The sequence below is a fragment of the Magallana gigas genome, chromosome 7, assembly GCF_963853765.1.
Source record: "Magallana gigas chromosome 7, xbMagGiga1.1, whole genome shotgun sequence".
Classification (NCBI taxonomy): Eukaryota; Metazoa; Mollusca; class Bivalvia; order Ostreida; family Ostreidae; genus Magallana; species Magallana gigas.
In genome coordinates, this window is record NC_088859.1 from 10966067 (window position 1) to 10980154 (window position 14088).

The 14088-nt window shown below is 34.3% G+C and overlaps 2 protein-coding genes across 13 annotated transcripts in view; both read right to left on the bottom strand.

Moving 5' to 3' along the window:
• Positions 1 to 521: 521 nt before the first annotated feature.
• On the bottom strand, positions 522 to 4136 carry LOC105341696 (uncharacterized). Of its 3 annotated transcripts, none has more exons than XM_011448347.4 (10): positions 3978 to 4133; positions 2862 to 2917; positions 2458 to 2531; positions 2144 to 2240; positions 1775 to 1888; positions 1568 to 1635; positions 1228 to 1460; positions 960 to 1023; positions 830 to 862; positions 522 to 738 (listed from the first exon to the last, which is right to left on the bottom strand). In XM_011448347.4, the coding sequence occupies exons 3-10, from the start codon at positions 2462 to 2464 to the stop codon at positions 674 to 676; spliced, it is 681 nt and encodes a 226-aa protein (XP_011446649.3). In that variant the 5' UTR covers positions 2465 to 2531; positions 2862 to 2917; positions 3978 to 4133; the 3' UTR covers positions 522 to 673. The 3 variants fall into 3 exon arrangements, with proteins under 3 accessions (XP_011446649.3, XP_065922774.1, XP_065922775.1); XM_066066702.1 differs by lacking the exon at positions 3978 to 4133 and adding an exon at positions 3260 to 3469 and having other exon boundaries at positions 2458 to 2532; positions 2864 to 2917; XM_066066703.1 differs by lacking the exon at positions 1775 to 1888 and having other exon boundaries at positions 3978 to 4136.
• Positions 4137 to 7562: 3426 nt separating this feature from the next.
• Positions 7563 to 14088, bottom strand: part of LOC105341695 (dystrobrevin beta) — a 57567-nt gene continuing 51041 nt past the window's right edge. For all 10 annotated transcript variants that reach the window (XM_066066711.1, XM_066066712.1, XM_066066713.1 and 7 more), the window contains 5 exons: positions 13150 to 13426; positions 12086 to 12133; positions 11675 to 11837; positions 11099 to 11258; positions 7563 to 10653 (listed from right to left, as the gene is read on the bottom strand). In XM_066066711.1, the coding sequence (XP_065922783.1) occupies positions 10504 to 10653; positions 11099 to 11258; positions 11675 to 11837; positions 12086 to 12133; positions 13150 to 13426 (798 nt within the window). In that variant the 3' untranslated portion in view covers positions 7563 to 10503. The remainder of the gene's footprint in view (positions 10654 to 11098; positions 11259 to 11674; positions 11838 to 12085; positions 12134 to 13149; positions 13427 to 14088) is intronic.

Here is a 14088-nt window from a genome sequence, read left to right on the forward strand (position 1 = left end):
TTAATCCAAGATCAAAGCTGGAAATTCCAACTCTAAGGCTGGAAAAATCAAGTTTAAATTTGGAAATTTCAACTTTAAAATGTTGGAAATTTTAAGATTTAAGTTTAAAGATGGAAATTCCAACTTCAACGTTGGGATTGTAAAGAAGAAAATTACAATGCGGCACTAATACGATCTTAATGCATTAATCACACGATATCAAATGAATAGACATATGCATATAATCCTTTGAAATTTTGGAAATCCACAAAAGTCAGTGTCCTCTTGACTGTTCATCTCTGATCAGATTTGGGTTTGTCGAAATGGGTACATTCTCAGATGTTGGCGAGTTGCAGAAAAAAGTGTTTCAAAGGAAATTCATGTTAGCTTTTTAAAGCAAGTTAAATACTAGTATTTAATGGGTATTGATCATTAAACATATTTGGACATTTTTGCTTTTTGCTATCGGCTGTTGTAACATTTCGACCATTACAATGAAATGAACTAAAAGACATCATAGCAAAAAAGTATGCGACAAGAAATCAAATTGTTGTAAAAGTTTATTTAGTTATAATATTTATGTTGAGAAAATATCAACTAGTAACAAACATCTCGCAATAAAAATGATATAAATATAAATGATAATAAAAAAATGTAAAGCTTATGCAAAACAGAGTCACAAAATAATTTCAAATTAATGTTGTAACGCTCTTCTTCTTCTACGGAATCTCCAGCACTGACTTTGTAACTCTTCCTCCTCTGAAACAAAATTTAAAACATACATGCATGACCATGTTATTTATAAATAAAAAAAGCCTTATATTCAAGCAGTGTTCGATTAGTCACTTACCCACTGCATTTTCGTCGTTCATTGCGAAGAGCGCTGCAAAAATAATAGTTCAAAATATGATCATATCTGTAAATAATATACTATATAGTAGTTGAAGTATGTATGATGTTATCATAGAAATCGGACTCACCCATAAGGGCAATAGAAGACATGTCTGGTTCTTCTCGGAACCAACTTTTTACGAATTCAGCTGTCTAAAAAGAGAAGGTTGGTGTAAGAGTTCTAAACATCATGATTAAGCCTTTGGGACATTTGTTTGCCAAACATTAGAACCATCCTTATAAGCTTCCTATCCCTATATAAACTCGGGAAATGTTTAAAAAAAATATCCTACATGTGAGGCGGCATGGATGAAAACAACTATTGAACCACCAAATGGCAATTGTTAAGTTACATACGCTGATTTGGAGTTGTGAGATGATCCACCGAGAGAAGACTTTGGTCAGAAAGCCACAAAGCCGGGCCGACTTCCCCCGGAACTTGATCTTGACACTCCTAGCCGTACATTCCACGTGACCATGGTGGACAAGCCTCATTAAGGTATCACGGTCGGCGTTGTTGGGGTTTCGTTGGTCGCCATGCGAATTAACGTGGGTTACTCGGGGGTGGCGTGCGTTTTGATTTCGGTGGCCTGCAAAAATCAATCGATGGTAACAGATGAACGTTCAGAGCAACACATAACCATCAGTAGTTACTAAGCAAAACAGAACTAATTCACAATGTTTCATTCAAACTTACGTATTGGAGGACTGATGACTAGGGAGAGACCAGAAACAATGACGTCAAAATCTCCATCGCCTGATAGTCTACGACGAACATACAAGATCATATAATAATTCAGCCCTTATACTGGCGAACTATCAACTTTATAACAGACGTGTTTGTACAATTCAAGCAGTAAGAATATCAATACAGGGGAAGCATGCAACTGATTTTACAACTCACAATCTGCCGTAGGTGAAGCGGTATTTGCCCACCATGCTGACGCCACCGCCTTTGGTGGTGATGACGTCATTTTTCATGGCGGCGGAGGGGAGATGAAGGTTTGTTGTACGCATTCTGGTGACACAACACAGTTATGGCAATATGATGTCAAATTAATTGCAAATCATTGAAAAAAATCTTTATAATTATGTAAAAAAAAGAAAGAAAGAAAATCAAAAGCTTATTTGAAGCATAAAGGTTCTTCAATCATGGGCCACAATTTTTATAAGAAAAGAAAGAGAAAAAATTATTTCATAATGAACGACATACTAGTACCTAGAAGATCAATGATGTTATGATGATTCATACTTATGATGCACTTATAATTACCCTGTCAGTTCAAACTGCACCCCCGAGGTTTCCCCGATCTGGTCCGGGATGTCCCGCTGAAGCAGACGTTCTACCACCGTCCTCACACTCAGTCCTTCTGCAAAGAAGAAGCAGACGACAACGTGTCTATCAAAGATGCAGACGACATGTAAATCAAGAAAGAAACAGACGACACGTAAATCGAAGAAGCAGAAGGTATGTAAATCTAAGAAGCAGAGGACGTGTAAATTGTAACAAGGTTTCCTAATAACCATACACATGTTCAAGACAGTAAAACAACAGTTTGGAAGTTTGGAAGACAAAGTTGGACCTACCAGCCATCCCTGTCTAAAAATCCCTTCTGGTGCGATCAAGTCATTCCTCACACGAGATTTATTTTAGAAGAACCCTTCGAAAGAAAAACGTATAATTAAAAATCCAATATATCAATAAATCAATGTGAATTAACTTGTTTAAAAGTCCATATGGATGTTGCTATCGATCTTTGCTGACACCCCCTGGCATCTTTAGACACTGGAAGAATTCCATTGATTTAATTTTTAAGGCAGAAAAAAACTGTGTCTCCGGTGGTCCATTATTATTCATTCCTCCACATTCTAACCCCCTAACACAAGAAGCATACCAGTCAAAGAGAGGGTTGAAATAATGAGGCAATTTATACTCAACAATCCAAAATGAAATATGCATAAGGGAATTACAATTGTGTGGCTGTACTAACCTTTTTTATCTGTTATTCCATGTTGCTGATCTCACATCGTTTAACAATCGAATTATCTATGTAAACAAAGAGTACAAAAAGGTTAATGGTAAAGGGAAATGCATGAATTTCAGACTTGTCGCTTCAAGGTGCAAATAACATGGGTAATCCTAGATCGCAAAAAAGTCTGTAATCAATCGAACACCCCTAATTAGATTTCACCAGGAAGTGTCTCGTGATTGTTCCAGGGTATATATAAATCACCAGCCAATTTATCCCCGCGACAAGCTGGGCCTGGAATCGGCTGCTGTTTTAAATATTTCATTACCAATCCAGATCGTCTCGCATTAATCCTGATCTCGAGCGTAGTAAGTGATTATACCAGCATATCTCCAATCTCATTCGAATTAAAAACTTACCGCCTTTATTTAGTGAACGGTACACCAGAGTCGGAGATTTGTGGTCGCTGAAAGGAGAGGAAATCGGGGTCCATTTGATTACTGTATTTACATGATATCGGTGATTTCCCCGGATGTTTTGTTACCAAAGTAAGGCCAATCGATAAAAAGTTTTCATCACGGAAAAATAAAGCTGTCCCACTGGGCCTCATCAGCTGCCATAAGTGAACATACTGAATTCCTGCAATACTATAAAGTCAAAGTGTTCCCCAAACTCGATTTGATGCAGATGATTGGGTCAAAACATGTCATTTCACACTTTGACTTAAGAAAATCAATAGCAAATGTTTCTGATACGGTAGAATAAAAAGAGAAATAGTCATTATATAGATTTTTTCGGTTGTGTTATGTCAATTTTCACTTTGCAAAATCATAACGTGAATACGTGTATCGGCCGGAGATAAGGCTAAAAACTTAAAGACAGTATTTTAGTAGAGGTATATACCACAACAGGAACATTGTAAAGGTAGGGGGAGGTAAATAAATGAGTGGTCCAGATCGACCCTTCTCCTCAGTCATTGTTTGAAGCGGTTTCAATCATCGCAGAATGTTAAAACACTTCTGATATCAATGAAAGAAAGGATCTTTAAACCATTAATAGTCGCGGAAATTCAGATTAATATATGTGTGTACATCTATAAGTTTTAACTTTGACTATATATTAGTAAGTAGGACATACCTGTTAGCGATGACGGAGTAATTCCGCGTGACAGAGGGCAAGCACGTGTCTATACTGTCACACAAGTAGTATAGACCATGATTGAAACATGAGTAGAAAATCGATGCTCCCGCTAAATCTAGAGCCCTGTCCCTACAGAGGAACTACTGATATTTGACTCTGTGTGATATTACTAATGATGGGGGTCTGCCAAACATGTCAATATTATAACGAAAGTATACCAGATATAGTCATACAAAACTGTAACGTAAGGTTCGGTGTACATATATAAACTGATAAATAGGTATATACTTATCAGTATTCGTTTACAAACACTCACAATTATTTCATTGTTGGAGGTGATTTGGTCAAGCTCGTAGACATTGACGCGAAAATGTTCATTTTCAGCCCCCCCCCCCCCCCCAAAAAAAAAATTGTTTATGCAAAATGCGATGTATATATTGATTTCTAAAGCGACAACCAGGAAGATTCTAACAGTTGACAGCTTTGTGTCACGTTGTAAAGTTACATAACGCAAAATTTATATGATCGTTTAAAAAGATTACATTTTTTTCTATGTTCGCTTTCTTTTTACCAGAATGAACCATCAAAGAGAGCAATTTATTGTTTGAATATTTGTAAAAAAAAAAAAAATAAATAAACAATAAGTTAATTAAAGTGTAAGATATGATTGACCATAACGACCACCACAAATTGCTAATTTAGTAAAGAAAACCAATTCATAAATGATGATGATGATGATGATGATGATGATGGCACCGGCGATGGTGACAGAGTACTAGTACATGTATACGCATGTATGGATTAGAAAATGAGAGATCTGAAACAAGTTCTACCTCTGCATTGAAGACAAACACTAATACTCAGTAATGATTTTGTTAAAGAACACAATCAGATCAGCGTGATATTTGTATCAGTGAGTTTTTCTGTTCACTGATCGTCTAATTTGGCTCTGTCCCCATAACCACAGTGTCGATTTCAACCAGATTTGGCACCAAGCATTTTAAAGCGAAGGGCTTTACAAAATTTGTTTAAACGAAGGGCCAGTCCTTCTTCCAAGGGAAATAATCATTAATAATTCATGTAAGACAGCATGAGTTTACCATAGAACAGACCACAATAGGCTTCAAGTTCGTCACATAACGGGTAGAAATTCTGAAATTATTAAGTAACCAACTTTTTGCATAGGTTCCAGTTTGTTTTTCTTGACCCCTCGGGGTCAGAGAGATCCACAAGTTAGGAGGTGTGGACATTTTTTTAAAAATCAGTGTCTACTTTAGAAAGTGAATACTGTGATTTTTGAAATTACAAAAAAAAAAATCAAAGTTTTATGAAACATTTTCAAATGTACTCTGTCATGTGGTTCAAAAAGTGACCTCAGTCAGGACAGGATTAGTTACGGATAAAAACGTATTTTACATAGAAAAGAAAAAAATTCTTCTGAAAAAAAATCAAAAGCAGATACTGTATGTAAACTGTGAATAAAATATGGATGCATGCTAATTTGAATTTTACTAATTCAATCTAAGAGTTTGTAAAAATGAAATTCATAGTAGTACAAGGGATAGCAAGTAATTTTTTTTTTGCATTTTTAAGATTAGGAAAATGAAATTGGCTTTCTTATAAGGATGAATTCGTTGTTTGTGTGCTTGCAGTAACTCTGATTTTTTATGATATTAAATGGGTCATCTAACTACTATGGAATCATTTTATTTAATTTTGCTTGCCTTTTGGAGAAAAAAAAACCCCTGGGCAAACTGAAAAGCAAGAAAATAAGGAAGTAAATTTCGCCTGTAAAATAATTGGTTTTTATTTTTTGTTTAGTTTGCTTATTGATTAGTTGCTGACATTTATCTCAACACCAGCTGAAACTAATAGATAGATGTGTTAACAATAATGCTCTGTACATAGAGAAAGGCCCTTACAATTCATCTTCTTGTTGCATAAGAAGACCTTGAGTTTCACGAAACCAAATAATATTACTTATTAGGTTTGTTACTGACTGTTTAAAGAAATTTGTGGGGTCGGTAAAGTCCATAGAAGGCGAGGCGGAGCCGAGCCTTCTTTGGACTTTACCGATCCCACAAATTTCTTTAAACAGTCAGTAACAAACCTAATAAGTGTTTTGTTTTGTCGAGGACCTAAAGTTTGATATGTAAACAAACGTTTGTGTAGAAAATCAGCTCAAATAACGTCACGTCCGCCATGTTGCGCTATAAATTTTGACGCTTGCCTTTTAAAGAAATTTGTAAGGCAGCCACGTGACGCGTTTCATCCAATGACGTCGCGACATTCTAGTCCGAGGCAAAACAAAAAGGTTTTAAGACCACACATAAATTCTGGCTGACAAAGATCCCACATTATGTCCGTGAGAACCAAACTTTTCCAGTGACAACAGCATGCCGTGATCAATAAGGGATACAGAGTTCAGGGTGTAACTGCATTATGTTGACTTCAGTATCTGAGAACATTAGCCTCAGCCTTCATTTCCTAGAAGACAGACAGTTCATAGACTTATGAGGGCAGTGATTCTGCATATTAAGGTGGCTGGGTGGTCTACAAATTAACAATCAGATCTCCAGGTACCTTAAAGAAGATGGGTGGATAAGGCGTGTAAAATGCCCATACGCGGTCGGACAGGCTACTAAAAAAATAGAGTACTAGTATAAACAAATCTGATGGGGGTTTTTTAAATCATTTAAAACAATATATATTTAACGAATCATTGATTTGTAACATGTAGGTATGTTCAATACTTGGAATATTTTGACTCAAACAGGCGTATACGTATCAAAACCTGCATATATTGTCATTTTTTAGAACTTCAAGGCATTTTCTTTTATAGAGTGGGTCTGTGCTCCATATTTTTCTCATAGTCTAATTAAGGTCTAATGGAAAACAAACCGATTTCAATCAACAAAAACGTGGAGAGATGACCCACTATACATTAAAATATCATTTTGTATTCCAACAACTGAACGTATTGAAAAAATAATACAAGTCCGGTAATTCGTGACCTTAGTCACACAAAATATTAATTTAAAAAGCCTCCTTTGTTGTGTCTGAAATGGCTCAGTGGTTAGAGTACCTGGCATAAGCTAACCGTATATATCTAGGGTTTTTATGTTTCGGGTTCGACACCACCAAAATTTCCGACAATATTTTGTTTTCTTATTTTTTGTTAAATATATCAAAAACTGACTATAGTTAGAAATTTTTCTTTTGCAAAGTTGTATTATAATATATTTGAATAGATTTAATTGGGGAAAAATAAATTTAAAAATGTATTTCACTACTAAACCGAATGGGCATTTGCGCCATCTTATTCCCCCATCTTCAAATTTGACATGTGATATTTTTGGCAAAAAACTAACATTTAGTAATTTGAGAAAAAATCCAATTATTTGGTTCTTTAAATTTTGAACATTTTCCTAAATCTTTATACAGAGCTCTTCTTTATAAGGAGGTGCAAATATAGCTTAAACATGACCAGGACCATCCAGCCTTCTTAAAGGTTTGTTAGACTTGTTAACATTAGCAATCTTAATCACTGATGATGTACTTGACACTAAACACAACAAGAAGTCTCTTTTCTAGGTTTATTTGATTTTATGTAAGAAACATGAAATTGCTGATGTCAGAGTTGAACTTTATATAAAAAAAACAAGTAACAACTGGTTTCCATGTTAACAAAAAATCTCAGTGGCCAAGAGTACATATATAAATCTATAACTGGCATAATCACCTTATAGATGTATTACTAATACAAATATCAACACTGCAATACAAAATACATGTATTACAAATTACATTCAAGTTACAATTACTGAAATGTAATCATACTAGAATTGGTATCCACCATGTGTTACAAAATACATGTACCATAAAACCATTGGACTAAGCTAATAACAATAATTTTACATATTGTAAAACCAGTTTAATGCAATCATTTTATATTACATATATTACAATATCAAAGCAATATCATGATATCACCATTGTCGTATCCACAGCCTCTGTATTGCAAATTACAACCTCTAAACTATTATCACATTTGTAATCTTCACCCTCAAAATAAAATTGATTTAAATTGGATAAAAATCAAAATGTAAAGTTGTGACATAACCCAGCAATAACATAACTAAGGTACACAACCTTTGCCAGATTTTATGATATGGCATATTACAAATCAATCTAACTACAGTAATCAATAAGATTTGTAAAATTAATGGACTGCTACTTTTTCATAAAAATCTAAATAAAACCTGTTTTAAGCCACACATCAATGACTTTCAACCATTGAATTTCATAAAACAGATAACTATAAGATAAGCTTTGCACTGGAGGGCTGTTAAACTTTTCTGATAATGACTTCTAATAAAGCTATTAAACATTCTGTTAATAATATCTGATAAGACTGTTTAACTTAAAATGTCTTAATCATTCTTCATTTATGTTAAATGTTGTTGGGTGAAGTTCGCCTGATTTTTTATTTTCATCAGATGTAGAGAAAAACACCTCATAGACCAAACAAGTAGCGAAGAATTTAGCAACATCAGATTTCATTGGATAATCAAAAGATCATTCCGATCTAATTCCAAAGAGAATGAATTCCAATGTTTTAGAAGACAGGTTGAATGTATAATCAACTTGTACAGTAAAGACATACAAATGAACACAATAAAAACATTACTAGGTCAAACAGATTACTGAAGAGCACTTGAATAAAGGCTCTGGTGATGATAAGGTGATAATTATTAAATAAAACAGATACAATGATACAAACTAAAAAAGTTAATATTACATAAAACGGGTTACATGTATATATAAGCTACTCTATGCCTCCAAGTAAAATTGGTCTCTTTAGAATTCTCAATATTGATAGAAAAAAGTTCTATCTCACAGACACCAAAGAAAACAAGGAAAAACCTCTTTTTTTTAATGTGTGACCATATGAATGCCAATGGTTGGTGACAAATCAGGTGAGCTAAAAAATCAGGAGAAAAAATGCTAGATTGACAGGAGTTATAAATACTGAGAGTGATGAAGAGGTAGAGATATGTATGGACTAGAGGGGTAGTAAAATAGGGGGACTGGTTTCTGTTGTAGATAAAGTCATATTCTGGTAAGTAGGACAGATATGGAATAAATAGGTCAAATCACCTTCTTCACTATACATGTCTATATATATATACATGCATGTACATGTAAAAATAAGGATTACTTCATTTTGTAGATAGTTAAGATGGATATCTAAGAAAGACAGAAGCACAAAAGACTTACAAAATGAAATGATACAAATATACGAATAAAATTAAGATATATAATATTCTTACTTAAATAAAAGTTATTAATCTGACGATAGTATTACAAGATAAACAACCCACCAGTTTAATTTTGATACATGCATTGTATTGATAGACAATAGTTTTGGGATTACAACCAATTATTGCATTGTTTATGCTCTCCTGTAATTTCGTCTGACCCAGCTCTGTAATGCCTGGATGAGAGTACATCAGTTCAAGTACTATTAAGGTACAGCTTTGACATTCCTTACAGCTCCATGTCAGAATGACTTGGTCAACTCATTAACTTTTTCTTTCCCATGAATAATGCATACCTTATTCTGAATGAATCCTTTACACTTTTGAGAATGGAAATTTCAACAATTGTGTGAGAACCAGCAAATTTATGAACAATACAGCAGTAAGTTTTGTTAAAATAATCTTTGATTTCATACTTCCAAAATCTGAAGAGCCTCACTTCTTAATTGGTGGGAAGAAAATTAATATAATAATGTAATAATGAATAATGAAATGATGTACAATGTAACTTTGCCCAGTCATTAATTGTATGTGGGATTGGCCTTATGGTTTTAAAAATATAGAGCCAGAATTCCATAATTCAAGTATACAGAACAGAAAGTGACAGATTTTAGTGACCTATACTTAGACTTAATTAAAGCTCATTTTAAATCAAATTTTCAGCATCCTTTAAATTTGATACATCAACAGATCTAATAAAACATTGATGAATGCTGCCGAATCAACAAAAAATCTGTTAATCTATTGCACACAATTTTCAAAACAATATGCTTACACAAACTACCAGGCATATATTCATTATAGCACAATTTCGGATAACTGCCCTGGATGTATCCTTATTGACTAGAGATAGTGGTACTATTAAATTTAAGCAGCACTTTACAACTAAAATATCCACACATTGTTTACATGAAAATATAGACATTCTCTCTCAGTTCTGAATCCCAGGAAGGGACAATTAGTGTCCATCAGCACTAAAGTCTAATATCACACTTTGTAATGTCAACCTATTCTGCTGAATCAGATAAGGATGCTTGTATAACATTCTGCTCAATGCCCACGCTTCAGTCCATCTAGGAATAAAAGTTCCCATCACTAGAAGTTCCTATAAATCTCTCTGTGGTAACAAATTGCACAACCCCTGCGTGTTCAATATACAGGTTTGACCTCTGGCTTCTCTTTCGTGTGACCTGACCTTTGACCTATCGGTTGACCCATCTCTTCATGGACTCCTCCCAGTCCGTGTTGCTGCTCTCTTCGTCGTCCGTGCGGATGTAGGAGTCCGCGTCGGACTGGAGATAACTCTCATCGTCCGTGGTGTGAGTACTGGACGTCATTCTGTTAGGGAGCTCCTAGAAATTAACAATGTACAGTCTCAGTACCGCAGTTGTCTTTCTTTACTTTGCCCATATATAACTTTATTCATGGGGAGATGTCACTAAAGCTTCAATTTTAATTATCAAAAATGACAAAATTACATTCTACATTTAATTAGGTTTGATAAAGATTATGAAATGGCTAAGTCCTCAACCGAAACAGTGTTTTATATTTGTTTAATGACTAAAATATTTTGTAATTTTTTTTTTTTATTAAGATAAAAAAACAAAACAAAATACAAGTTTATGTGCATGCAACATTAAATTTATGTTATAAAATTTATGATTTATAAAATATATTTTGTCTTGAAAGGATGACAATAAGAAATCATTTTGCAATACAGAAAATAATTTCTTATTTCCTGGGATTTTGCATCTAACAGCAAATAAATATTTATCAATATCAGCTGGAGTGACCTACCTTTGGGTGATTGTCGTAGAGCTCGGCATCATCGTCCTCCGTCTTGTCGTCGGTCGTTATGAACGAGTCGCCGTCTTCCGTCCCTTCCCTGTTGTTATTGGTGACCGAGGAGTAAGGCAGGGCTCCGTCTGTTACTGTCCCATAAGAAGGAGGCAGGGAGCTGCACAGGTAGGCAAAGGTAAGTAAAGGTAACTTAAGGTAAACAGAAGTTGTAAAACATTCCTCACTATTCAACTAGACAATGTTTTTATTAGTAAAGATAATACATGTTTATATACATGATAATGCAAAGCATAAATTAAAACATACTGTTATGCAGAATAATATACCAGAACATGTGTATTTTTCTTGTATGACACAAGGTCTGTCATGTTATAGGCAGCAGAATGACTCATGGATCATTGGATATTAATTATACAAAGGATACAACTTCCCAATGGCTTGTAATTCATTTTAAACTAAATCTCAAAGGTTGCCACACCAATTTTTTTTACAGTCTTCATTAGAATGCTATGAAACTGTAATCCTAGAATCTTTAAACTAGATTCTGTATTTCTTTGTCATGGCATTACCCACCTTTCAGGTTCACTATCACTTTGGTTACTGTTCCTGTGTCGGCGTGCCTTGAGCTGGGATAGAAAGTCCTGGTCCTGATCAAGGCGGTGGAGAATTTCATCATGCCAGCTGTCCACATCATCCTGAGATTCAACAGCTGATACATCCGCCAGCTCCAAGTTGGCTATAATGTATGTAAACAAAATTCAAACTCAAATCACAGATAAGATTATAATAAAGAGACCAAAAAAACCCCACAAAAATCCGAACGAAACTGATGACTTAGCCCCTCTACATTTTTTAGGAAAGTTAAACATAAACCATAACAAAAGACCATTTTTTTTTGCTTCAAGATTTTTGATAAGTCTAGCCCCCCCCCCCTTTCAATTTGCCACTGGTAGAGGGGATACAATATAATTTTTAAAATGATACCTTCTTGTCTTGTGATGTTGTCTTCGTCTTCATCACTGCTACTTGCCTCTGTAAAAATGTGTTATCAAACATTAACCAAATCCTAAAATGTCCCTGAAATCAAAGCTCCTGATGTAATCTAGTTTTAAATTTAATCAATTTTCGAAATCCTTTTAATTAATTTATTGGTTTTCATATCCTTATGCTTGTCATCATAATTTCTTCCAGTAAGACAAAACACAGGGATATTTCCCCCCATAAATCAAATACAGATTAAAGAAACAAAGCTGGTATTGTTGAGAAATGGTAGCCAAGTTTATAAATGGATCAAGTTTTGTAATAAAAATTATAGAGCCAGCTGCTAAATCCATTAAATCAGTTGGAAGAAAGGTATAGGAAAACATTTCTACCCTCCACAAGTACATGATCGAATAAATTCATTATCTTCTTCACTCTTAATGAAGCCAAACAAATCCCAAATGAAATGAATTACTTTGCCTTTCCAGAAAACAAACCTCAAAAAACTATGTTGGTATTAAATATTTGTAAATACAATAAATTTGTGAAATAATTTTGAAATATTTTAATCAGAAGAATTCACTGAATGGCTAGGCTCATATATCAAGTTTGACAAATGCAACATGTTATCATATAAGTCTTGTGTAGAAAGTCTGGTTTTAACATCGATTTATAAAATCTTCAAGAAAAGAGAGACGATTTGCTTAATCAAGTATATTTGGTCAAATCCTGTCTATAAAGACAACCGTGTAATCTCTTTCACTGTACATCCAGCATTGAAAAATCTGTAATATACTCATTAATTTGACACTGTCTAATCCTTTTTCATATTCATAAAACACCAATGAGATGTACAATAGAGAGTAATAGTCTAACAGAATAAAAAGCCTCTTAATTCTAACCAATTCTGATCAATTTTCTGTTCATTCAAAGGCAAAATGAGCTTACTGGTCTCTTTACTTGCATTTTATTCACTACCCATATGAGCTGAATTCCTTAATAAGGAAAGAGAAGACAAAGCGCTGTTAAAAGAGCTCGATATTACCTGCGTTGAGCTCACTACCCACCTGAGTTGAATTCCTTAACGAGGGAAGACATGGCACTGGTCACAGAGTCGGCCGCACACATCAGGTCCTGTCTGATCAGCCTGACATTCTCCACCCCGGGGCGGGGGTTGTAAAACGCCTGCCGAACCTCACCCCCCAGGCCGGCTAGCATTGAGGTTTCCATGGCAGGGGTGGTGGGGATGCTGGGGGCGGGGTACCTGTCAGGGAGGGACTGGGACAGGTTCTGGTGGTGGGAGACGCTCTCTGTGGGGACGGCTCGAGGGGAAGTGGGGTGTGTCTGGAAATACAAAAAAAATCCAATCAATTAAACTATCTAATATCTATTAATTAAATAATACATCTCTATTAAAATATATTACATAAATATCTATTCATTACATTATTACATGGACATATCAATTCATTAATTATTACATATCAATTTGATTATCCATTTATTATATATCTATTCATTACACTATTACATATCCTTTCCATTAAACAATATTACAATTGTCTTTTTATTATTTGATGTGTCTGAATACACAAAAACTGTCCATTAAAGAATGTTTAAAAACATAGGTAATCACAGATTACAAAGCTCACCGAGACGAGACATCACCCTTATGAGACTTCACCTTTATGAGACCACCTTTATCATATTAAATGAAAATCATACTTTATGATCTTGGATATTCATGGATTCTGTTTTCACACAATATCGTATATCATCTGTTAAAAAATTGTATGATAATCATATGTTCAGATGTTAATCAATACAATTATATAAAATTAAATCTTGCATCCTATCATATTTACAACATATATCATATACCGGTAATACAATAAAATACCATGATAAACAATGATGAGATATGATATTGTAACATATGGTATGACATTGTATTGTGTTATACGTTATTGTATTTGATCACATAATACAATATCATAATTTGTTTT